The sequence below is a fragment of the Mauremys reevesii genome, linkage group 10, assembly GCF_016161935.1.
Source record: "Mauremys reevesii isolate NIE-2019 linkage group 10, ASM1616193v1, whole genome shotgun sequence".
In the NCBI taxonomy this organism is placed as follows: Eukaryota; Metazoa; Chordata; order Testudines; family Geoemydidae; genus Mauremys; species Mauremys reevesii.
This window is the reverse complement of record NC_052632.1, coordinates 62,601,388-62,625,381: the sequence shown is the minus strand read 5'-3', so window position 1 is coordinate 62,625,381 and position 23,994 is coordinate 62,601,388. Positions and strand designations below refer to the sequence as shown.

The window sequence follows — 23,994 nt, the reverse complement described above, 5'->3', positions numbered from 1 at the left end:
CTTCAACAACAGAACCTAAGAGCTACTACTTCCTAGACTGGATGCGTTTTCAAAACCAATGTTTGTTGTCACTGAGACTCAAAGGTTCTTTTCTTGAAAAACCTATACAAAAAGTGAGAGAATAAAGGAACTCACTAAAATAAAAAAAGGTATTTGAACTGTTTTTTTGTTTTAATCAACTTAAACTTTTTTGTATTTTGGTTTAATAAAGGCAGAAGAGGTTCTGGTTTGCTGGCATACAGCAAACAGAAACAAATTTGAGAGCAAGAGGCTGTATGTGAATTAGGTTGCTTTGTTTCTTAATTTAAAAAATACTGAAGGTAAATGGAAAGCAAACAAGTAGGTAAGTGGCGCAGGGGAGGACAGTCTCTCTGCTATGGGATTGGATTTTGTACAGCACCTTGCTCAATGCGCCACCAGTAGCCGCTCCCCCCGCAATATAACTAATCATCCAAAAATCCCTTCCACCCTTCCCAGCACCTTCTCCGCCAACTAGCCCAGACCCCTAACCACACCTCCAACAGCCTAATCCCCTATTCAACCCCCCGCAGCCCCGTCCCCTATTATCCCGCCTCGGGCCGGACTCTTTTCACTGTGACACCCGGCCGCTTCTCCCCCCGCCCCTCGCTCCTTAGCAACCGGTCGCGCCTGGCCCGCGAGGCCGAACCCGCTGCCGCCCGGGCCGGACTCGGTCCGTGGGGACTGCGGAGCATCCGGCTTGGCTCGGCGCGGCGCGGCCGGCAGGATGAAGCAGGTGGGCCCCGGCGCCCAGTCCTTGCGCCTCTGCCAACGGGAGGCGAGCGGGGAGGGCAGGGCCTGGGTGGAGGTGCGGTGTCAGTAGGTGAATGGGAAGTGGGGGAGGTGGCAGGCTAGGGACAATGGGGGTGTTGGGGGAGGTGGCTGAGGGGCAGAGGGAAGGGCTGGCAGGCTAGGGACAATGGGGGTGTTGGGGGAGGTGGCTGAGGGCAGCGGGACGGGGGGGCAGGCTAGGGAGAATGGGGGTCTGGGGGCGGTAGCTGGGGGGCAGCGGGAAGGGGTGGCAGGCTGGGGAGAATGGGGTGTTGGGGAGGTGGCTGGGGGCAGAGGGATGGGGTGGCAGGCTAGGTAAAATGGGGGTTTTGGGGTAGGTGGCTGGGGGGCAGAGGGAAGGGGTGGCAGGCTAGGGAGAATGGGGGTGTTGGGGAGGTGGCTGAGGGGCAGAGGAAGGGGTGGCAGGCTAGGGACAATGGGGGTGTTGGGGAGGTGGCTGGGGGCAGAGGAAGGGGTGGCAGGCTAGGGAGAATGGGGTGTTGGGGAGGTGGCTGGGGGCAGAGGGAAGGGGTGGCAGGCTAGGGACAATGGGGGTGTTGGGGAGGTGGCTGGGGGGCAGAGGGAAGGGGTGGCAGGCTAGGGACAATGGGGGTGTTGGGGGAGGTGGCTGAGGGGCAGAGGGAAGGGGTGGCAGGCTAGGGAGAATGGGGGTGTTGGGGGAGGTGGCTGAGGGGCAGAGGGAAGGGGTGGTAGGATGGGGGGGTGGCTGAGGGAACGGGGTGGTAGGCTAGGGAGAATTGGGGTGTTAAGGGAGGTGTTGGGGGCAGAGGGAAGGGGGTGGTAGGCTTGGGGAGGTGGGGTGTTTGGGAAGGTGGATGGGGGGACAGAGGAAAGATGTGGCAAGCTGGTGATAATTGGGGTGTTAAGGGAGGTGTTGGGGGGCAGAGGGAAGGAGGTGGTGGTCTGGTGGGAATTGGGGTGTTAAGGGAGGTGTTGGGGGCAGAGGGAAGGGGGTGGTAGGCTGGTGGGAATTGGGGTGTCAGTAAGGATTTGTCTCTTTCTCCATTGATGTCTGGATGGGGGGCGGGGGGGTTCCTCTCTCCAGCCATTAGTGGATGACACTGAGGATGTGTCTCTTGACTTTGGGAATGAAGAGGAACTGGCATTAAGGAAAGCAAAAATCAGGTAAGTACTTTAGAATGTAGTGTAAATTACATGATTATTCCCTTAAATGCCATATCTTAAAGCAGGAATCTGCAGGAAAGGCATTAGTTATGCTGATGTACAAGCAGAACAGGAAAATACTCCTCAACGTGCATGAAAACCAGCTGTCTGTCTTTCCTCCTTGACAAACTGCCCCAGGAATTGTTCATGCCTTAAGTCAGGATTCAAGCATCACTTTGCCAGTTCTCAAGCCTCTTCAAAATTGCATGTATAATCACTCAGAAAATATGCATCCTCTTTGCTGTGGACAGCGTGTTAGCCTTTAAAAATCCAGCTCAAAGGAACATTCTCTTTTTCCATAAATTTTTCTTGTATGAAATGATCTCGCTGAAAACAAAACGTTCCTATTGAGGACACTGTTTCAGCCCAGAGGGAAGGCAGACATCATTTACTCGCACCTTCTCTTGATCTAGTTGTAAAATGCCATTTGCAGTACAACTGTCACCTAGTGGGGGAGAACAACTTGTCATGTTAGGTTAACAGGTCTTTTCCAAATCTGTCTGATCATCCTTTTGGAGCAAAGTAGGTTTGTTTTCCCACAGTATCCTAGTGCTTTGTTCATTCTTCATTTAAATGTCACAATATATGGAGATTTCATTACTTTAGTTAGGAGACTGTTCCACAGTCTACTAGATCAATGCCAAGGTTTCTTATTATGCCAACAGGAATAGAAGTATACACAGTACTGATGACCTTGTGCTTTGATTTGTATTACCTTCCCCTCTCTTTTCCCCAAACACAGCAAGTGTCCTTATTTATCGACTTTCTTTAGTATTATTTTCTCAGGGATCAACCTCTCTTCTCAATCTGGCAATAAAAATTTGTCTCATTTGCAAAAAATCTGTTTTAAATTACAGAAATGTGATTCCTTAAGCTATTCCCAGGGAAGCTTATTTTTATATTTCTGAAAATTTGTGTGTAAAGGAAAGAGGATGGAAAACATCAAAGATCTAGTCAAACTTCAATTTGTTGTGATTCAGAGTATCAGAATGATATGCAAGCCTCCTCCTCAATTTAACTTTCCTTTTACTACTGTTTCATGTAGTTTGAATTCAAAATGGTGCTTATGCAAACAAGTGGCCTGTGCACTTCTGGTTCACTGATGGTGTATCAGGCATTGCTGGGCAGTGAGATAGAATGCCTTTAAATACTGAAGGACACTGGTGTCCCAAAGAACGCAGGAGTAGCCAGTGCCCTAAGACTATGTCTATACTAGAGATCTTACAGTGGCACGGCTGTACTGGTGCAACTGTAAGGATTCCCCTTGTAGCCGCTCTGTGCCAACGGGCGTGAGCTCTCCTGCCGGCATAATTAAACCACCGCCAATGATCATGGTAGCTATGTTGTTGGGAAAGTGTTGCCTGCTGACATAAGTTTCACCAGTATGGACAGCATTATGTCGCTCAGAGGGGTGTGTTTTCCCCCCATACCCCTGAACGACATAAATTATATTGACAAAAGTGCTAGGGTAGACATAGCCTCTTTGCTGTCTCTTTAGTTTTTTTTCCTCTCTCTTATACCCCCAAAGTTAACTGTCCTATCCCCAGTCATTTAGAAATGTACGCTGGAAGGGATCTTGAGAAGACATCAAGTCCAGCCTACTGCCATGGGGCAGGACCCAATCCAGTGGTTCTCAATCTATTTACCATTGTGAGCTGCAATGCAGCTCTCTGTGTGTTATGTGGGCCACATCCATGCAATCTGTATTGCCCTGAGGATGTCACTTGGGCCGCAGCCATGTGCTGATTAGGCTGTGGGTCGGGAACAACTGCAATAAACCTAACCAACCCTGTTTTTAAAAACCTCCAATGATGGTGATTTCACAACCTTCCTGGGAAGAATATGCCAGAGTTTCTTATCATTAGAAAGATTTTCCTAATCTCTAATCTAAATCTCCCTTGCTGCAGATTAAGCCCTCTGCTTCTTTCCTACTTTCAGTGGACATGGAGAACAGTTGAGCACCATCCTCTTTAACAGCCCTTAACATGTTTGAGGAAAGTTATCAGGACCCCCCTCAGTCTCCCCGACTAAAACATAGGCGGTTCTTTTAACCTTTCCTCACAGGTTTTCTAAACCTTTTATCATTTTTGTTGCTCCCCTCTGAACTCCAGTTTGTCCACAGCTTTCCTCAAGATTGTTGACCAGAATGGAACACAACTGAGAGAGGCCTCGCTAGTGCTGAGTAGAGCGGGGCAATTATCTCCTGTGTCTGACATATGACACTGTTGTTAATACATCCCAGAATATTAGCCTTTTTTGCAGATGTATCACACTGGTGATTCATATTCAATTAGTGATCCAGTATAACCCTCAGATAAGTTTCAGCAAGACTACCACCTAACTAGTTATTCCCCATTTTCTAGCTGTGCATTTGATTTTTTCCTTCCTAAATGAAGTACTTTACACTTGTCTTTATTGAAATTAATTTTGTGGAATTCAGACTAATTCTCCAGTTTGTCAAGGTCATTTTGAATGTGAATCCTCTCTTCCAAAGTGCTTACAACCCCTCCCAGGTTGGTGTAATTTGTTAATATAAAGCATCCTCATTTGTAACATATAGGCACACTCTGCACTCCATTTTCCAATTATTAATGAGGATATTGAGTAGTACTGGATCCAGGCCTGACCTGTGCAGGACTCCACTAGATATACCCTTCTGGTTTGACAGAGAACCGTTGAGGATTACTCTTCCAGTATGGTCTTTCATCCAGTTGTGCACTTTATAATCATTTAATTTATAGTCCAGCAGCTGCTTTCAAAAACTAAATATGGAGTGTTAAACAGGTCACATTTTAGTTTTGAAGGGAGAGAATTGAAAGGGCAGACTAGCAGACAGGGAAAGTGTCAGTTTGCTTTGTTTTTGCTTTTCCATTTAGCAATTTTATTTTTTTTCCTTTTCAGATGAGCAAGTCATGGTGGCTCAAGTTTGCCTACTTGATGGCATCAGATACAACCACAGCTCTAAGAATAGTCCAAGTGTTAGCATGTGCTTCCTCTGCTGGGTGCACAGTCACAGAGTACCTCAGCAGTAGATATGAGATAGCTGAGTGGAGAGTGAGGAAAAAAACCCTCTTTTTATATGATCCTGAGATTTGAAATTTTCATTAATAGGCAAAAGATAATTACTCTGACAATACCTCACAACTCCCCTAAAGGATACTTTCATGCTTGAGGTTTTTTTTGCTATATCACATTTACTACTCGCTCCAGCATTCTTTGTTCTGATGAAACTGTACCAGACACAAAATCAGCTTTGCCTGCTCTTACCTTGATAGAACGGACTGAATTTATTCAATTTAAAAAAAAAAGTAGCTTATCCACTACAGACAAGATCAATTGTGCAAGACTTTGCTATAATGAACTTTAAAAAGTGCATTTGTAGGATGAGTAATTGGCCACTCTGAGTGTTGCAAAGTTTTAGGAAGGTATTTTTCTCAAAATATTCTTACAAACAATTGTGGCAAATTGATTAAGAACAGATTAAACACATCATACTTGTAAATAAAGAAGTCAAGTGCAGATCCAATGCATATTGAAGTCAGTGGAACAACTTCTACTGGCTTCAAAATGGGTGTTGGATGGGATCCCAAGGTAATAGAAAATCTAAAAGAATTGGCTCTTAGATTGTATTTTCCAACCTATTGTTTATGCTAGAGGTTTTTAAATAAATCCTTGAAGGGTGAAAATGAAATTTAAATGGAATTAAATAATTTGTTCCCATGAAAAGTGAGGTGGAGTTGCTCACAAGTGCTTTAAGTGTTTATAAAAAATGTTCCTTAATAGAAGGATTCTTATTTAAAGAAAAGGGGCAGGGGAGTAGATCAATCTGTTAAGTTTTCAGTACAATTCTAAGACTAGGGGCAGATAAAAATAGAGCAAGATTTGAGCCTTTCAACCTTGACATTGTTTTTAATGAAATGATTTCACTTCCTTCTTTAAAGATCTAGCTTCTTTTTTTTTACTGTTAATCTCAAATTAGACTCTTTACAGACGCTAATTCTCCTTAACATTGTCTCCATTTCAATTTCATAAATAAACCTCATTTTGGATGACTTCTACAAGCAGTGGTCAAAGACATGATTGAATGTTATACCCTTCTCCCTCAATTTCTGTTTGTCTAGTCCTAGACTGAACTCCTCAGGCAGGGACTCTGCAAGGCCTTCTTTGTTCAAAAAGCACATAGCATAGGAGCTACACCAAACAAACAAAAAAAAGTATTTAATCTTGTCTCACCATTGCATCCACACTTTTCTTAGTGTTGGAGGCAATTACTTCCCTCTACTAGTTCCTTCTCCTCTTCACATTTACTCCTGGTTTTCTCCTCTACATTCTCTTGTGCTCACATTCTGCCCCCGCCCCCACATCCCAGTTTCAGACACTAGAGAGATGTGCATGAATTACACAACTTCAGTTTTGAAACAGGAAACAGAATCACTTAAAACAAGCAGAGCCCTCATGTGCTTAAACCAAAGCAACTCCATGATTTTATCCTCCTTTCTACTTACTCCCACATTTGTCATGTCAGGTTTTAAATTTGTCCCAATCTTATGCTCTGATCTTTGATCAGACCACCATCAGTGTGGCTCTGTGTAGATACAAGGGTCTGCCTGCCTAGGCTGAAACACAGGATTGTGGTCTTATAGACTGTAAGCTATTTGAGCTAGGAAACGTATTGTCTGCAAAAAGCAATGCATACCTAACACCACATAGCAATGATGCTATCTCATCGTTTTCTGAAAATGAAGTCTTTCGTAAGTCAAGTACAGCAGTAGGCAATGCAAGTTTCCTCATGCCATCCAATCATGCATCCTAGCCTCAAGATACCATCTTTGAAGTGACCTGCAAAGGAAAATTTAGCTTCTTTGTAATTTGTAAAGAATGCTTGTTTCCATCTTAAAAATAAAAGGAATGTGAGGTCTGTCTTGTTTTGCTGTAGTTCTTCATTAGAGGACCAAGAAGATTTGGTAGGCCATTAAATTAAGGGGTAGTTCTGTTAATCCTTAACAAAAGCTTTCAACTTTAAGGTATTTGAATTTGATATTTAAGAAGAGAAAATATTTCCCTTTTCAATCTGATTTCATTTCCTAGATAGGTGTCACCTACTTTTAGTTTTTCATTTGATTACAGTCTTTCCTGTTTTTCTTGGAAGACTGAATCTGAACTTCTAAATAAGTCACCAAAACCCTTTTGAGCCCTGCCTTAAATAAAAAAAGTAAATGCCCATTTTTATCTTTTACAGGCCACCACCAATGGAACCTGAGAATTAAGTATCCCTGCTTACTATTTACTAAGGGCTTGTCTATATTAGCTTTTTACATCTATTTAACAACATTGGTGCAGTTGCCTAGTGTTGATGCAATTATACCGTATCAAGGTGTAAAACACAGGCATATAATTTTTCAGTAAAGCTAATCCAATAAATGCCTTTATATCAGTATAACTATAGTCACACTAGGGAAATGCACCAAATGTAACTAAATTGATTTTTCTACCAGTTTAGTAAAATGGTTAAAAAAAATTGAGCATAGACAAGTCCTAAGACTTCTTTGATGGCCATTGTCCACTGAGAATTGACCTGAAATTGCCAACTTAATTTATAAGCCATCATTCAGCTATAAGTTCCCGATTCTACATTGTGTAGTTCACAGGCAGACTAGTGCGCATGTGGAGCCTAATGTATGCCATACAAATGAAAGATCAGAGTGCGAGATGCTAAGTTTTAGTTACTTTTGCCCAGGACTGGCTTTGAGTGTGTGAACTAGAGCTAAAGGGTCATTACATTTTAAATATCTCCTGAGCCATCCTATGTCACTTAGTTCTCTGCCTCTAATATCAAACTACAGCAAGCACCTTAGAAAAATCATGACGCTGTTTCTTTGAACTGCATGTTAGTCAATATGAATTGGCTTTTTTGTTTACTAATTACATTGGCCTCTTCTGACTGTCCGTGTATGTCTAGAGGGATTTTAGGAAGGGCTGTTTCCAGTTCAGAAATATTGGATTAAGTAGCGATAAATACCATTTACCTGTGAATGGCTTTTGGAAGGTATACATTTTGCTTTGTTCAAAAGGAACACAGGTGTCCTGGCTTAATGTTTTATCTGCTTTATAACACTGTTCTGCTTGGGAATATTCTGTCAAAAATCTTATTTAGACAGTAGGAACTAGAAACTGTCAGTTGCAGCTCTGAAGCAGAAGAGTGAACAAGTCAACAAATCTATTCCCGTAGTTTTTTTTCTGGTGCATAAATGAGGAAGTAAATTACTATACCAGATTAATTTAAAGATCCTTTGGCATAAACAGAAATGGACTACATTGAAATACAACAACATGGAATTCTTTAAACTTCTGAGAGGTTATTCTAAACAATAGTGTACAATTATAATATACATACATATGCACAAAGCAGAAAAGCCTGGAACCCTAGCTCTGTGAATAGGTTCTTGACTGATTAAATCCTGCAGGCCAACCACTTAATCAATAGTATTTGCTACCAGCATTACTTCTATATCAACTATGATGGGTAAACACACTTCAATCACTGTTTCCCAAAGAGAAAAAGGTGTCAAAGCCATAAGCTATGGAAGAATATGCTGAAGTCGGTGACTAAAGTATTACACTTTTGCTCAGCATTGTCTGATATGGCAATACAAGATTGACAGGGATACCATGGTGGGAGCTTCAGAAAAAGCAGGCGGCCATCACTCAGCCAAATATGCAGTTTGTTTTGGTTTATCGTAATCCTACCTTCCTATTTTTTTTAGCTACAGGCTTCCATGTGAAAAATAAACAATTGCCCTTTCAACTAATTATGCCACTTATCTTTGTGATTTACATTCTGACCTTCCCACAAAGAGGAAACCAAGTGTAGGTGTCCAATATAAAAAAAAGACACCCAATATCTAAAGCGAGAGAGAGACAGGACACATTAATTTGCAAAGAAGTTAGAAAGCTGTAGAGCATGTTTCATAGTCTGTAGAGAGACAGCATTTTATGGCATCAGCTCCTCATCAAAGTCCACTGCCTTCTTGCCAAAACCCCTTAAAAATCAGAGTATATGGTGCAAAAATAAAATACATCCTAAATTTTAACAATTGTAATGGGACCTATACTCTGGGGAAGTGAGGCACAATTAACTTGTGTGACAAAGTTTCTCCTCTGCCTTGGTGGGTCCTGCACTTTTTGGCAGAATTGCTCACCTCACAGGTTCACGGCAGCCTTCAGTTTGGCTACTTCTGATAGAGGCTCAAACTTGCTGTTCACTCAGCTAACCTCATCACTGGCCAGCATGGGGGAACTGGAGAAAAATCCCTGCAGTCTCTGTGTCCCACCTAGTGGGTCAGGGACAGGCCAGACCCCTTTCCAAATTAGACCTTCCCTTCTGGTGACCAGGTCAACTCCTCCTGTGTCCAATCAGGAGTTGAGGGGAAACTCAGGCCTATCCTCTACACTAGGTTCCAGCCCAGGGTCCTGTGGATAGCAGCTGTCTACAACATCCCCTGTATCAGCTGTGTGACCATGACAGCTCCAGCTCCAGCTCCTTGGGCTACTTCCCCATGGCCTTCCCCCAGCATCTTCTTTATTCTCACTGTAGGCTCTTCCTCTTGAAGCCTGATCACGGGTGTACGCTTCAGTCCTCCAGCAGTACACCTTCTCACTCCCTCCTCCTTGCATCCCCCCATTGATGGGAGGTTCTTTTTAAACCAGCTGTCCTGATTAGCCTGCCTGCCTTCCATAATTGATTCTAGTAAGTTCTTAATTGGCTCCAGGTGTCTTAATTAGCTTGCCTGTCTTAATTGGTTCTCGCAGTTTCCTGATTGCTCTAGGGCAGCCCCTGCTCTGGTCACGCAGGGAACAGAAAACTACTCATCCAGTGGCCGGTATATTTGTGTCTGACCCGGGGGAAAATTCCTTCTCAATCCCACATAGGGTGATCAGTCAGACTCTGAGTATGTGAGCAAGAACAAGCCAGCCAAGCACCTGAGAGAGAGACTCCTGGTGTCACCTTAGAGCCCTGTCCCATCTCCAGTCGTAGTCATCCCTGCTGCTTCAAAGGATGCTTCTTCCAGTGAACATCTATCCAACTCTGGGATCAGAACATCTCTAAGTCCTGGTAGCACTATTAACACCCTAATGTCCCTCAACATTAGTACAGCTAATAAATTTCAGCAACTGGTCTATTCTGGCAGCCGTTACCCACTATTTGTCTGCCTGGTTTTGCTCCATCACTAACGTTTATCAGCACAATGCACCTTTTTGCGAGGCTCTGCCTTGTGTAACCTCTCCTTGCTACTTACCACAGCAGAGTAATAGTCACTTGCCTTTCCGGTCCATTTCATTAATGTCACAGGTCTTTCCAGACATCCTGGCAATGACTGTATAGCTCAAACACCCTACATTTCCTCATATTGAATTGCTGTTAAAATCAGGAAGTGTGAAACGTACATTCCTCATTATCCCTACTGGAGTGAAGTTGACATACATTACATATCTGCAATAGCAATTCAGTACTCCCAGTTTTGACAATTTCCAATATAATCATGTCTTTTTACACAGAAACTGCTCAGAAGAAGTAAAAAAAAAAAAAAAAAAAAGCTTTCATCTAAAATTTCATATGCTTAGCTGTAAACCAGAGGATGGTTTTTGGAAAGGGTTTGAGGTTAGTGTGGGTACGAACAGAAGAGTTATTAACTATCAACTCATCTGTTTACCTGGATTTGTTCCCTGTGTCATTCTTGGCTTTTTTAATAAAGTGAGTTTCTCTCTCTTGTGAACACTGCATTGCCAGTTGGTTCTGGAGGAATGAAGTATTCTATTCTGGCTAGCACATCATAAACAATTATTAACTAAGTTTTGACCGCAGAAGCTTTGACTGATGTGGATTAATGAGTGTAACTCTGTGGCATAACTACATGCTAATCATATACTTTTGAAAATACTACTATCTACAAAAAAATATTATTGTCCACTCCTAACTAAAAACTTAAACATCGCATTTTGAACTCAATGAAAACTATTGCATTAGGCTTTACACTTCCTTTTTTGCAGTCTTTTACTTTAGTCCAAGTTAATTCATTTAAATGTTAACATCTACAAGACTTCCAGCATGTCAGCTCATTTCTGGAAGTAATCATTTTGGATAGGACCTATTCCATAAGTTCACCTTCACCTCTGGATAATATCATATCACCAGCCAGGTATTTTGATCTGTTAATATTACTGTATCTTGCTGCTTAAGTCTTGTAAAAACTTGGCTATACTAATTAATGGCAGCTTTATAGGGACAATTCCAACATTTTATATGCAGGCAACATTGTGAATTTTATGTTGGAGACCAACACCGGGTCTGCTGCTCACCCTTCCTGCTACTTGTCAAATTTAAACGTTGGCTATTTCTTATTGATTTTAAAAAATAATTTTCTTTAGAGGATCAGTAAAGTTATACAGCAGGGGTACTCAAGCTGGGGGTTGGGAGGTTATTACATGGTGGGGTCGTGAGTTATCAGCCTCCACCCAAACCCCGCTTTGCCTCCAGCATTTATAATGGTGTTAATATATATAAAACAGTGTTTTTAATTTATAAGGGGGGGGTCACACTCAGAGGCTTGCTATGTGAAAGGGGTCATCAGTACAGAAGTTTGAGAACCACTGCTATACAGTATTTTTGCTATACCTTGCATGATAGCATTAATTATTAAAATGGGAAATTGGACTAATTATTGATTAACTAACAAATTAGTTGCCTTATTCAGAAGGTGAATTGTGTTTTTCCAGCACAGGGTGGTGATAGGTGAATTCCTAAAATGGAAGTGCCTCCAAAATTAATTGGCAAGCTAACACTGAAATCTGTATATGTGCTAATTAACTATTAGTCTGCTACCTTGCAGATGGAAGCTGTTGAGTAAGCAAGATAAAACATTCCTCAATAAAACAGCTTTCCTGATGAACAGGACAGATGCAATTTCACCTTCTTTCCAAAGGGACAATATTAGTTTAAGTGGCTGGGTTTCTGCTTGTATCAGCTGAACAGGTCCAACTAACCATTAGAACTGTAAATTGGGCTCAAGGTCACATCATAGCTTGTGTAAGCCAAGCTTATTGTATACACCAGGGGCTCCTTGCATTCCTCCATTCTCTCCCACAAGCTTCTTCTGTGCTACCCTCCTATCCCCTTCTGTCTCAGTGTTCCCCTGAAACTCTTCTCTGCCACCCCCATTTCCATGGGCTATGTATCTCCACCCCACACCTCACCAGGGGTTTCGTGTGCTTTCCCCCACCCCATTCCTGGGTCTCTGTGTACAATCCTCTTTCCCAGGTCCTCCAATCTCCTCTGCCACCAGGGGTTCAGTTTCCAATTAACCCCTCCACCTGTACCAGGGTCCCCCATTCTCCTCCCTCTTCCAGGGGCTAAGTGCACCCTCTTTCCCATACCAAGGTCCCCCTAGTCCCTCCCAGGGTTGTGTGTGCCCCTAGTCTCACCAATATGCCAGGGGACTGCCTACAACAACTGATGAAGAAACTAGATTTTTTTTTGTTCTAAACTGGGGGAAGAAGGAATGTTTATAGGCAATAGGCACCACAATCTTCCTTTTAGTCTTATTTTGAAACTTAGCTAGTGGGAAAACCATGATTGCTTTGTTGAATAAGGGATCTACATCCTACCACACACATTTAAGTAGATATCACGTTTTTCAACGACATTTCATAAACATTAAATTGCAACATTGGTAAATATTGTAATATGTTTTGTATCTTAAGTTAGTAAGTGTTCTGGATTGTTTTTCTAGGCATCCCCTGGCTACCTTTTTTCACCTGTTTTTCCGAGTGAGTGCTATTGTTACCTACTTGCTCTGTGACTGGTTCAGCAAAAGCTTTGTTGCCTGTTTTGTCACTATTCTTCTCCTTCTGTCCTTTGACTTCTGGTCTGTTAAGGTAAGAACATTCTGAACGAGTAATGAAGTTTAGAAATATTATATTCATTTCTTGATTTTGATTTTTCTTAATGGCAAATACAGTGAAAAATAACTATCAGATAATCCTGTACCGCTCTTCCTTTATTAAACTGGCTGAACAGCTTTGTTTTAACTAGATGGAAGCAGCATTTATATGTTTTAGTACAAATATTAAGGAATTTACCTCACCTATGGTATTCTTGTTTATGCTTTGCCTTTGGAATCAGGTAAGGTAATGTTCTATGCCTAAGTGATCTTTACATTCCATTTAAAGAGCAGTATTCATTGATGAGCTCCAAAAAGGATGATAGCTATAATACCAGGGCCTTTGAGATTGAGAAGCTGTTGATGTAAGAGGAGAAAATCATTAACAATTTTTCATTCATACATCTTTTAAAAAGCCTGGAGTCTAGGCACCCTGGAAGTTTAAAGAGATACCATAAATTTGCAATAACTTCAGAATATAACCCCATAGCTTTAATGCACTTCTAAACCAGTTAATAATGGAGAAAATGCAAAGGATCAGAGAGAAGGACTAAGGACTGATTTTACAATCAAATCCATGTGGATAGACTCTTGTGCCTGCATGGAACCCCCACAGAAACCAGAGGGGATCTTCATAGATACCAAGCATCACTGAACTGCAGAAGACAGCAATATTGCCACTAATGTGGTGGGCCTTCTGAATTTGACCCCATCTTGTAGAAAAGTCTAGTGATATTGTCACTACACACTAGTTATTTGAAAAGCAATTTTAAAATGAAGACAAACTGGAGAAAACAAACTTTTAATCTTGTTCTGCCTGGTCATGATGTCTTTAGAAAGCTTTAGACTACTTAAAAAAAAAACAATTTATTTACATTTTTGGTCAAACAAATAAAAACTGATCTATGTTAAAGCTAGGATTTGGGGAGGGTGGGGGGTTCTGGGCAAGAAAAGAAGCATAGAAGTGAAAAAAAGTTACCTGAGCTATAAAGCCTGTGGATGTCCCAACCTACATATGTGGCTTTCTATTTTACTTCAAAAGTGACTGAATAAACATTGTTCCTGTATTATACTAAATTTAGATTATATTTTGATTTTGGGGAGGGCCTTTGGATGCATTAAAATGGGCAGTTAAATATATATGTTACCCTCGCATTCAAAGAAAGTCTTAGAGGAAAAGGAGAGAAATGGAACAAGGACTGCATGTTAGTTTATAGATGCATGTTGATATAATGAAAAATTTGTACAGTAATCATTCATATGTAAAGATTAGTGCCTAACTTGTTTGTTTACAATGAATGTTCCTCTTTCCTGTCTGTTCTATACCCTTTTGGATTTCCCCTCATATTCACAGTGTGACTGGGTGGGCCCCAGATGAACTTAACTAGCTGAATAACTCCTCTTGTAATTGACTTGGGAGAGGAATTTTCCCATTGAAATAAAATTGCATTGTATTAATGCTTATATTAGAACAGTATTAGAAGGCTCTATAGTTCATTGGCCTGTCACCACACACCCCTAAAAAGTTTGGCATAACTCTCAAAACTTTAAATAGTTGACAAAAAGGATCTAGTCTTTCAGAGTCATGTTTGTGAATTAAAAAAAAATAATCTTGGTCTAATGTGAATTACCTAGTTGATCTATGGAAATAACTCACTAACTCTGTCTTTAGAATGTAACTGGAAGACTCTTAGTTGGCTTACGTTGGTGGAACCAGATTGATGAAGATGGAAAAAGCCACTGGGTTTTTGAAGCAAAAAAGGTACTTTTAAAGTAAGAACTGTAGTAAAATATTATCCATGTTACAATGCATAATGATAAACAGCTGATAAGTAGCGCTGATACACTATTAAGTTCAATTAATTCTGGAATTTTAATGTTGTGTAAAGGATATTTTTATCCAGATTTTACAGCTCTTGGGATAAATTTACAGAGCAATATTAAAGGAATTGAGAACACATTTGAGGGTTTTTTCATAGCACTAAACTTTTGTCATGCTACAGTTTCAACACTTTGACCTTGGTGACAACAACAGGACCTGGCTTTATGACAAATTTATATAATCTTATTGCTTGTAGAGTTACAATTTCTGTTTCCTGGAGAGAGAACATCATGTGATAGCCTGGTGTTCTATTTGCCCACTCCTGTTACTGACGGTAGTTCTGCACTGATTATCAAGAACTGTGCTGGAAATGAAGGTTACCTATCTATAACCAGAGTTCTTTGAGATGGACTCTGTATATTAACATTCCTGGGTGCAGCTCAGACAGTGGAATCTTTTCATAGCAGTGACTATTAGAGTGCTCATGTATCCCTCCTACCTCTTCCTCTTGCATTCCTGAATATTCTGAGGGCAAGATTATAAAAAGGCATACGGTACCTTTTGCTACTTCAGTTCCTTTCACCACTTCCTCAGACTCAAGATTCTGTTAAGATTCCAAGGAAGAGGAGAAAGTGGGTGGGGAGTGTCCATCTCAAAGGACAGGTAAGTAAGAGAATACTCAAAGAAATGAAGGTTACTATTCCATTTATGGAGTGCTGCTTGCCAAACTATCTTATAAGTGGGAAGGTAGGACTTTGAGTGCTAACTGAAGCCAGAGCTAGGTAGCAGTGTTTTGTAAAATGCATGTATAGAGCTCCAAGTAGCAGCCTTTTAGAAATGCAATTGGAACATGGCTAAGGCATGTTATGGAAGTACTGTAGTGTGTGACCTATTGCCAACAAGAGAGAGAATGGATGCTTTCCTCAGTTTGACAAATGTGAAAGTTAGATACCACCTTGTGAACAAATATAGGATTAGAACAGAGCATCATCTTATGCTTGTGAAAGAGAGTGAATGGAAGATTAGCCAGAAAGAGCACGTAGTTCATTCATTTGCCTAGCTGATGTTATGGCTACTGTGAAAGCCATTTTAATATATAGAAGGAACAGAACAGGCTGCTGTAAGTTGAAAGGGGGGGCTTCATTATCTGCATAAAGAGTAAATTGAGATGCCATGCTGGTACTGGATTTTTTTTTATTGGTGGATACATATAGGCAAGTCTCTTCATAATTATCTTTCTGGGCCTGATGGGTAGCTTTAGCTGCTAGGTGAACTTTCGAGGATATAGAAAGACCTGAAAGCTTTAATTGAAGCAATTATTCAAGAATAGACTGAAGTGGTGCCAGTGGTAGTGTTTAGCTGTTTTGATGTGGCAGGGGGGAGGAGGGAGGAAGAGAAGTGTCTGGGCATATCTGCAACAACTCATCCAAACGTCTCTTCTCTGGTGGACAGATCTGAGGATAACTAGCAGGAGCCTTCCTCTTATTCTAACCTTAGAAGCAGAAACCATTTTTGTCCCTTGTGGAGCCAGCACTGGATGTAATTGTGGATCCGTGCAGTGCATCTGGGCTTCCAGAGTAAAGGTTGGTGCAGTGCGGATGGACAATGTAGAAACAACTGCCAGTTCTGGAATAGTCTTCAGATTTGAAGTGATCTTCAGAACTGGGGGATGACTCTTAAGCAGGGATACCCTAACCTGAAATCTTAGTCTTTGATTTAGGAACTGATGTTTTGATCCAGATCTGACAGATTGGAGGAGTCTCCTGAATAGGATTTGGCCCTGCTAACAGGAGTTGCCTTGTCGTGCACTGTGTTTCTCGGAACCAAAGTAGACCAATATCAAGATTTTTCAGAGTTCAGCATTGACTATCTGAGCACTTAAAGTTTAGATCAGGTGATCTGGGCACTGGCTGTATTGAGGTCTTAGATCCATATCCTGGGGCAGAGATCAGAACCTTATGTATAGTATTTTCATCTTCTCACTCTCCAAAGTGTCAGAAGCTGGCACTGGCCTTTTCACCTTAGATGCAGGACCCGTTGGATGAGTATGATCCAGGAGGTTTTGCAGTCAGAGCTTCTTGAAGCAATAAGGTTTGCAGCCTCTTCTGGTGCTCCTTGTGTAGTTTTGGAGAGTGACTCTCTCTGCAGGCCAAGTATAAATGCTCTACGATAGGCATCATATTCCAGGAACACTGCTGGACAAAAGCATACCTTATGAAGTCACATCTCTTAGTTTTCAGATCTGCCATGGAACTGGAATTGAAGTCTCAACTAAGAACAAAGAATAAAAAACGAAGTTTAACACTATACTAAGCTAAGGCACTGCATTTTTAGAGATTGATTTGGGTGTGATGGATCCAGAGAGATTCATGTCAGGCTACTGCCCGGTTGGAAGAAACTGAAGTGGTAGGGGGCACCCTGCCCGCTTTATAGTAGCCGTGCCTTCAAACATTCTGGAATGCCAAGGAGTGCACGAAAGCTCTAACAGACACTGCTATGAGAAGGTTCCAGTCTGCTGCACCCACTGGCATATCCCCAGAGCGGGAATATGCTGAGGACATGCTACAAACTTTCCTAGCAAGCTCTTGGGGGTAAAGATTCATCAGTGTTTGCAACTTGGATGCTATAACTTTTCTGACCATACTGGATTTAAGTTCTATAAAAAAAGTCAAACTCTTTGTTTACAAGACCCATGCACTGAATCTTTACTTTGCAAATAGTGGAAGGCTTGCTCTACTTAAACCATTGCCTCCCTTTTTGTGCTTCACTCTAGCTCTTCATACTTTTTGGATGTTTCCACTTTCACTCAAGACAACTCAGCATTTTTGTAGATTGAAAACAGTCCTGTTTGTTCATAAGAGAACATGTTAAAGTCAAATTAGTACTTTAACTAGTGTTAGTGTCTGAGTTACCTCTTCAGGAGTCAGCTCAGATATATCTGGCTTCTGTGGGAGCAGGAGTCATGCCTATTGTGTATCTGTTGTGACTTCAAAATAGACTGGGCATGCTCTGCAGTTACCAGCTTAAACAGTAATCTTGAATGATTCCCTTTGTATTTAACAGAGAATGAACTTTGCGTAGTGCTAGGCATGACCTTCACTGTAAAATATATCAAACATTTAATAGTAAGTTATACAAATAAAGTGAAATCTGTCATTGTTGTACACACTTTAATAATAGCAGAGCTGGCTTGCATTTCATGATTTGTAAATTGTAGAATGTTGCAAGCCTGAAACATATAGGGTGCCAATTTATTCTAAATGGCTTTCCAGATAGTTGTCATCACTCATTTGCAGTGGAGCATTTTACACAGCATAGGGTATGTCTAGAGTAGACCAGTGGTCTCCAACCTTTTTGAATTTAAGGGCAACCCAGGATCTACCCCACCCCTTCCCTGAAGCTCCGCCCTGCTCACTCCATCCCCCCACCCCTCTCATTGCTCGCTGTCCCCCACCTTCACTCACTTTCACTGGGCTGGGGCAGAGGGTTCCGGTTGGGAGGGGGGCTTCAGACTTGGGGCTGGGGACGAGGGGTTTGCAGTGTGGGAGGGGGCTCCGGGCTGAGCCTGGGGCTTGGGGTTGAGGTGAGGGGTGCAAGCTCTGGGAGGGAGTTTGAGTGCAGGAGGGGGCTCCGGGCTGGGGCAGAGTGTTGGGTGCAGGAGTGGATATGGGGGTGCAGGCTCTGGGAAGGGGGTCAGGACTGGGGCAGAGGGGTTGGGGTGCAGGAGGGGGTATGGGGTGCTGGATCCGGGAAGGGACTCAGGGCTGCGGTGCAGCCTCCCACTGGGCAGCACTTACCTTGGGCGGCTCCCGGTAGGTGGCGCAGCGAGGCTAAGGTAGGCTCCCTGCCTGCCCCGACTCCATGCCACTCCTGGAAGGGGCCAACACACCCCTGTGGCCCCTGGGATGAGCGGGGAGCATGTGGCTCCGAACGCTGCACCTCTCTGTAGGCACCGTCCCCACAGCTCCCATTGGCCAGGAACGGGGAACTGTGGCCAATGGGAGCTGCGGGGGCAGTGCTTGCATGCAGGAGCAGCGGGCAGAGACCGCTGCCCCCCATGGGGCCATGCTGGCAGCTTCCGGGAATGGCGTGGGGATGGGGCAGGCAGGGAGCCTGCCTTAGCGGCAACCCCACTGCCCCACCGGAGATCACGATTGACTGGGAGAGACTCTAGGATCAACCAGTTGGTGACCACTGGAGTAGACTGATCTGTGCTCCTAGTTTTTCCAAAATCCAAGGTGAGATGAAATATGAGCCCAAATGACACGTTGATTTTTGAGAAGTAAGTGGCAGTTTGGCTCACAATTTGCTCCTAAAACACTATTATCCTGCCTGTTAAACAGTGTAGTGTTCTGAACATACTCATTCTAGGGTACTTCATAATTTTGTAGCATTTAAATAAAATCAACTGAATTCTACCACTTACTGTTTCCTTTCATTTTGTTGAAGATAAACTTGGATTTTAATGGCTGTTTCATGCAGAATATAAATGTCTAAAATGCTTGGTGGTTCAACTAGTTATCCAGCATACCTATGGTACTAAGTAGAGATCAGGGCATGACCAATTTTTGTCTGTGTAAATAAAATTAATACTGTATTTAGAAGCTGTATTTTGTTCTCCCATGATGCAATGATTTCAGTTAATGGAATGCCAATCTAAGGAAGCATACAGCCAGGCAATAGGAAATAATTTATTTCAAGTAGCTACAGCTGATATTAAATAAAACACAACAGGAACATATAAATGCATATAAATTATCTGTGAAAGGAATGCCTCAGTCCTTAACTATTGTTAGGGTGTTTTGGTAACTAAAACTAAATGGTTTTTCTTTCTAGGTATCTACAAGCATGGCTGCCTCAACCGAAGTTGAAGCTCGAATCTTTTGGCTTGGACTGATTATCTGTCCAGTTATTTGGACAGTGTTCTTTTTTAGCACTTTGTTTTCCTTGAAGTTGAAATGGCTGGTAAGCATGGGGTAACTCCATATGAGCTGTGGGCAATAAGTGCAGTGAAAGGGAAAGGAGCAGAAAAACAAATCTATTAAAAATATAGTTTTAAGTTAGATTCCATAGGAAGTAAGAATTTAAGTTAGAAGATTAAAATGACAGCTTCAAGAAGTTGTAGAGCAGGCTTCTGTTTCCAAAGACATTTTGCTGATGTTGACTGTCTGCAGGATCGCCTCTCTCAGCTCCCAGTGGCCGTGGTTCGCTGTTCCCGACCAATGGGAGCTGCGGGAAGTGGCGGGCCGCAGGGGCTGGGAATGACGAACCGTGGCCACTGGGAGCTGCGGGAGACTGTGCCTGCGGACAGTCAATGTCAGCAAAATGTCTCGTGGCCCGCAATCAGATTACCATGGCAGATTGCCCATCGCTGGTGTATAGCATATGCTTGAAATGAGGCCTTTTAAACTTCAGTTACAATAACTGGTTCCAAAATAAGATACTGTTTTCTAAAAAACGTCTAGTACTTTCTTTGGAAGAGAGTACTACCAATAATATTAATTTTCTTAAATTCATTAGACAACTAGGTGGAGAAGTGCAAAGTACTATATGTAGGAAGGAAAAATCAAGTTCACAGCTACAAAATGGGGAATAACTGGCTAGGCAGTAGTACTGGTGAGAAGGATCTGGGTGTTATAGTGGATCACATGTTGAATATGAATTGACAGTGCAATGCAGTTGCGAAAAAGATTAATATTCTGGGTTGCATTAACAGGAGTGTCATATAAGACACAGGAGGCAATTGCCCCACTGTATTTGGCATTGGTGAGGCCTCAGCTAGAGTACTGTGTCCAGTACTAGGTGCTGCACTTTAGGAAAGGCTTGGACAAACGAGAGAATCCAGAGGAGAGGTTTTATCATTTTTGTGGCTATCACCATTTAATAACCAAGTAAGCACCATTTTTTCCATGCGTTGTAGAAAAAGTAACCATGTAACTTTTCTAAATTGTTTAGAAAACCTGATCAGTGAGGAATGGTTAAAAAAAAACAGGCACGTTTAGTCTTGAGAGAAGACAACAGAGGAGGGAACCTGTTATGTCTCAGATTTGATAAGGGCTGTTATAAAGAGGACAGTGATCAATTGTTCTCCATGGTCACTGAAGGTAGGACAAGAAATAATGGGCTTAATCTGCAGCAAGAGCGATTTAGGTTAGATATTAGGGGGAAAAATATTATAGGGATAATAAGCCTCTGGACAAGGCTTCCAAGAAGTTGGGAATCCCTATCTATCACTGAAGGTTTTTAAGTACAGGTTGGACAAGCATCTGTCAGGGATGGTCTAGATAGAGTTGGTTCTGTCTCAGCACAGGGGGCTGGACTTGATAAACTCTTGAGGTCCCTCCATCAGTCCTACATTTCTATGATTCTGAAAGCTGCTGAAGCTGACCTATTAGAAAATGTTTACCAAATCGTTTTGTGGTACTAAAATTATACTTTCTGTAAATGTTGGCACATCTTCTAAACTGTACTGTTAAGTCTTTCATAAGTTTGCAAATTATTATAGAACCTCCTTTGTAGGTAAAGGGGTAGTGGCATTCAAGGTTAAAGTAAATTAAAGGTCTTGTAAATAGCAGGTAGTGAGAATTTGGCTATGAATGTCTTAAAATGAAGGGAACATAGATTTAAAGAGTTATTCTTTTGAGTCAGACTTTTGTATTATAGTTATGCACAAAGCACTGACAAAATGGGTCAAGCTGGAAGGAGTGAGACCAGAGCTGGTGGTGGGGGGAGAGGAATGATTTCCATCCTTGAAATGTAAAGTGAGACTTCCCAAAAAAGGCTAATCTGTCAGTCAGTAGAAAGGTGTGTTACTGGTTATTTAAGCTTTCTAAAATGCAAGTTTTAATTTATTATTTGAAGGTAAATTCATTTTGATATTACTTACATTAATCAGCATCATCATTTTGTCCATACTAAGCTGTTGATTGTCTATAGCCTGAGAGAGACAAGTTGGGTGAGGTAATAGCTTTTATTGGGCCAACTTCTGCAGGCTCTTGTGATAACTGGAATCTCCCTTCAAGCTGCTAACTTATATGGATACATCCACTGTAAATTAGGAGGGAAAAAAAGCATCAGCAAAATAACTTCGAGGTTTTTGTCACAGCAGATGTTTCAGAGGGTAAGTATTAAGCTTAGTTATTATTCTCAATAGTTGCATCATGTATGTGTTTTCCACAGCAGCTTTTAAGGAATTGGGCATTATGCTGATTTACACTTTGATAGACATCTAAGTCGACCTACAGACTTCCTGTGCACGAATATCAGTGCAAAAGTCTGTCAACACTTTTAAAGTCTCAAACTAGTGGTCCCTCTTTCTGAAATGCAAAATTAATGTTTAATCTAAAAAACCAGTTTGGGAATTGTACTATCTAACTACTGCACTGCAAAAGAGTAAGTCTGACCTGAGCAGAGAAGCCAAAAGGACCCATTGACAAGGACTGCTTTGCAATAAATGAAGGATTTCCTTGAAAAGTGGCCTGTAAAAAGGGCCTATAAAAATTGTCCTGGTATTTGTTTGAGTTCTGTTCATGGTTTGGGGTATGGTGCAAGAAAATATCTTGCTGCTGCTACTACGCTTTTTTCTTTTATGGATGTGAATGGCAAAGACCAACAAATCAATTTCTACTTTCCCAAAAGATGCAGAATTAAGTGGCATAAAATAAGCAACATTTTTTCCCTACATTGTGGAAAAAGTCACCATGTAACTTTTCTAAATTGTCTTGTTTGCATGCCTGAGGTATAAAAGAATTAGACAATGTGTTTTATAACAAACCCATTCTGTGCTCTTGTATTACCTCCTTGGAATAGTTAAGATTAAGATTTTGTGAAGTACATTAGAGGTGGCAGCAAAAATGATTGAGGAATGATTGCAGTAGATGTTCTAGATCCTAATGCTGGAGCAGCGTTAGGTTAGTAGATCATCATCTTTGGATTTCATGTGTTCATTCTACAGGAGAGACAAGAAGAAATTCAGGGTATGGATGTCCTGAAGGATATGGAAATACATAACCACTAGGTGACTGTGTAAGTTGAGCACTGATATTGGAAAAATGGATAAGCAATAAGACATCATCTATTAAGTAACACTATTCTAGAGTATGAACTCTGTCTGAACAAGAGTAAAGAATTGCTTGATCAAAACATGTCAAACTCAGATTTTTAGTGACAGAGTTCCTTTGTTGCAGTTATAAGCTAACACCTTAAGATAAAAAGGCAATGTATTCAGGAAGGAAAATTTCAATTTTTACTTAAAACAGGCCAAAGTATCCTACCATGCAAATAATTTTTTGCTTCTGTTTGAGAAGTTAATACAGAGTTTGTTTGTTCATGTTTAAAATGACCCCAATCATTAAGATAAATCCTCTGGAGGATTCCTGATCTCTGGGTGTTTCTAATACTCAGTTCTGTGATATTCATACTATATAGATCAGGCAGCATAATTTCAGAAGTGTAATAATAAAAAAAGACAACTGCAATTTTCCTACAGTATGTGCTACTCATTTCTCAGAGTTTGGACTGTTTAACCATTGGACAAGTCAGAAGACTTGTTAACACTCAGGATGAGAGTACCCTTCTTGAGTGAGTGCAGAGCAGTTACCCCTTTTTTCTTTCTTTCCTCTGGCTAATTTCTGGCATAAAGGAGGTGGGGTCTGGAATCAGAGAGCAGAGGAAAGGCACATTTGAGAGGGATTTCTGGCAACACAGCACTTTATTACCTAGTGAATTAAACTCCTACAAATAAATTAAAGCCTAAACACTGACTTATTTCCTTGCTATAAATCCAGTAGGCAGCAAGTTCCCTCAAGTCAACTCATTCTGTTATGCAGCCACACAGTCAAGTTTATATTGATTTAAAATTTGAAAGCAAATGCAGTTAATTTTCCCTTGACACTTGCCCTCTAATTTCTTGTATTACAAACAAGGAAACTAACATTAACTTGTCTAAGTAAAAAAAAAAAGTTAGTAATTTGTTCCCACTAGGCTTATTTTTCTTTTCCCAGACACTCTGATCACAAAAGAGGAGACAATCCTAAATTTAAGTGACTGCACTCTAAATATGGAACTCTGCTAATCAAAGAAAAAGATGTCCGAGTGATCTTATCCAATGAAACACAGCATGGAAATGCACACTACAATTAATCCTCAAATGAAGAAAGCTTGAAAGTACTAATATTTAAAAAGAGACTCAGGTAAATGTTCCAATGAAAATATGTATTTAATATATAAGAGTTTCTGAATAAAGTCTATATGTGAACATCT

General features: G+C 41.4%; 2 protein-coding genes across 3 annotated transcripts in view; one reads left to right on the top strand and one right to left on the bottom strand.

Annotated features, from left to right (window-relative positions):
* CIITA (class II major histocompatibility complex transactivator) overlaps positions 1-9,191 on the bottom strand; it is a 102,914-nt gene extending 93,723 nt beyond the window's left edge. The window contains exon 1 of the mRNA XM_039492947.1: positions 9,174-9,191. The gene's annotated coding sequence lies outside the window, so the exon portion shown is untranslated. The remainder of the gene's footprint in view (positions 1-9,173) is intronic.
* On the top strand, positions 484-23,989 carry TVP23A (trans-golgi network vesicle protein 23 homolog A). 2 transcript variants are annotated; one of them, XM_039492953.1, is made up of 8 exons: positions 484-754; positions 1,856-1,935; positions 12,762-12,906; positions 14,584-14,673; positions 19,570-19,698; positions 21,725-21,853; positions 22,688-22,758; positions 23,736-23,989. In XM_039492953.1, exons 1-7 carry the CDS (start codon positions 746-748, stop codon positions 22,748-22,750), a joined length of 645 nt encoding a protein of 214 aa, XP_039348887.1. In that variant the 5' UTR covers positions 484-745; the 3' UTR covers positions 22,751-22,758; positions 23,736-23,989. The 2 variants fall into 2 exon arrangements, with proteins under 2 accessions (XP_039348887.1, XP_039348889.1); XM_039492955.1 differs by lacking the exon at positions 21,725-21,853.
* The last annotated feature ends 5 nt before the right edge of the window (positions 23,990-23,994 follow it).

What these genes read in the sequence shown, in the direction of transcription:
- TVP23A (XM_039492953.1), top strand. An exon ending in TTGACTTCTGGTCTGTTAAG is followed by an intron (nt 12,907 to 14,583) that starts GTAAGAACATTC and finishes CTCTGTCTTTAG; the next exon opens with AATGTAACTGGAAGACTCTT. An exon ending in GGGTTTTTGAAGCAAAAAAG is followed by an intron (nt 14,674 to 19,569) that starts GTACTTTTAAAG and finishes TTTTCTTTCTAG; the next exon opens with GTATCTACAAGCATGGCTGC.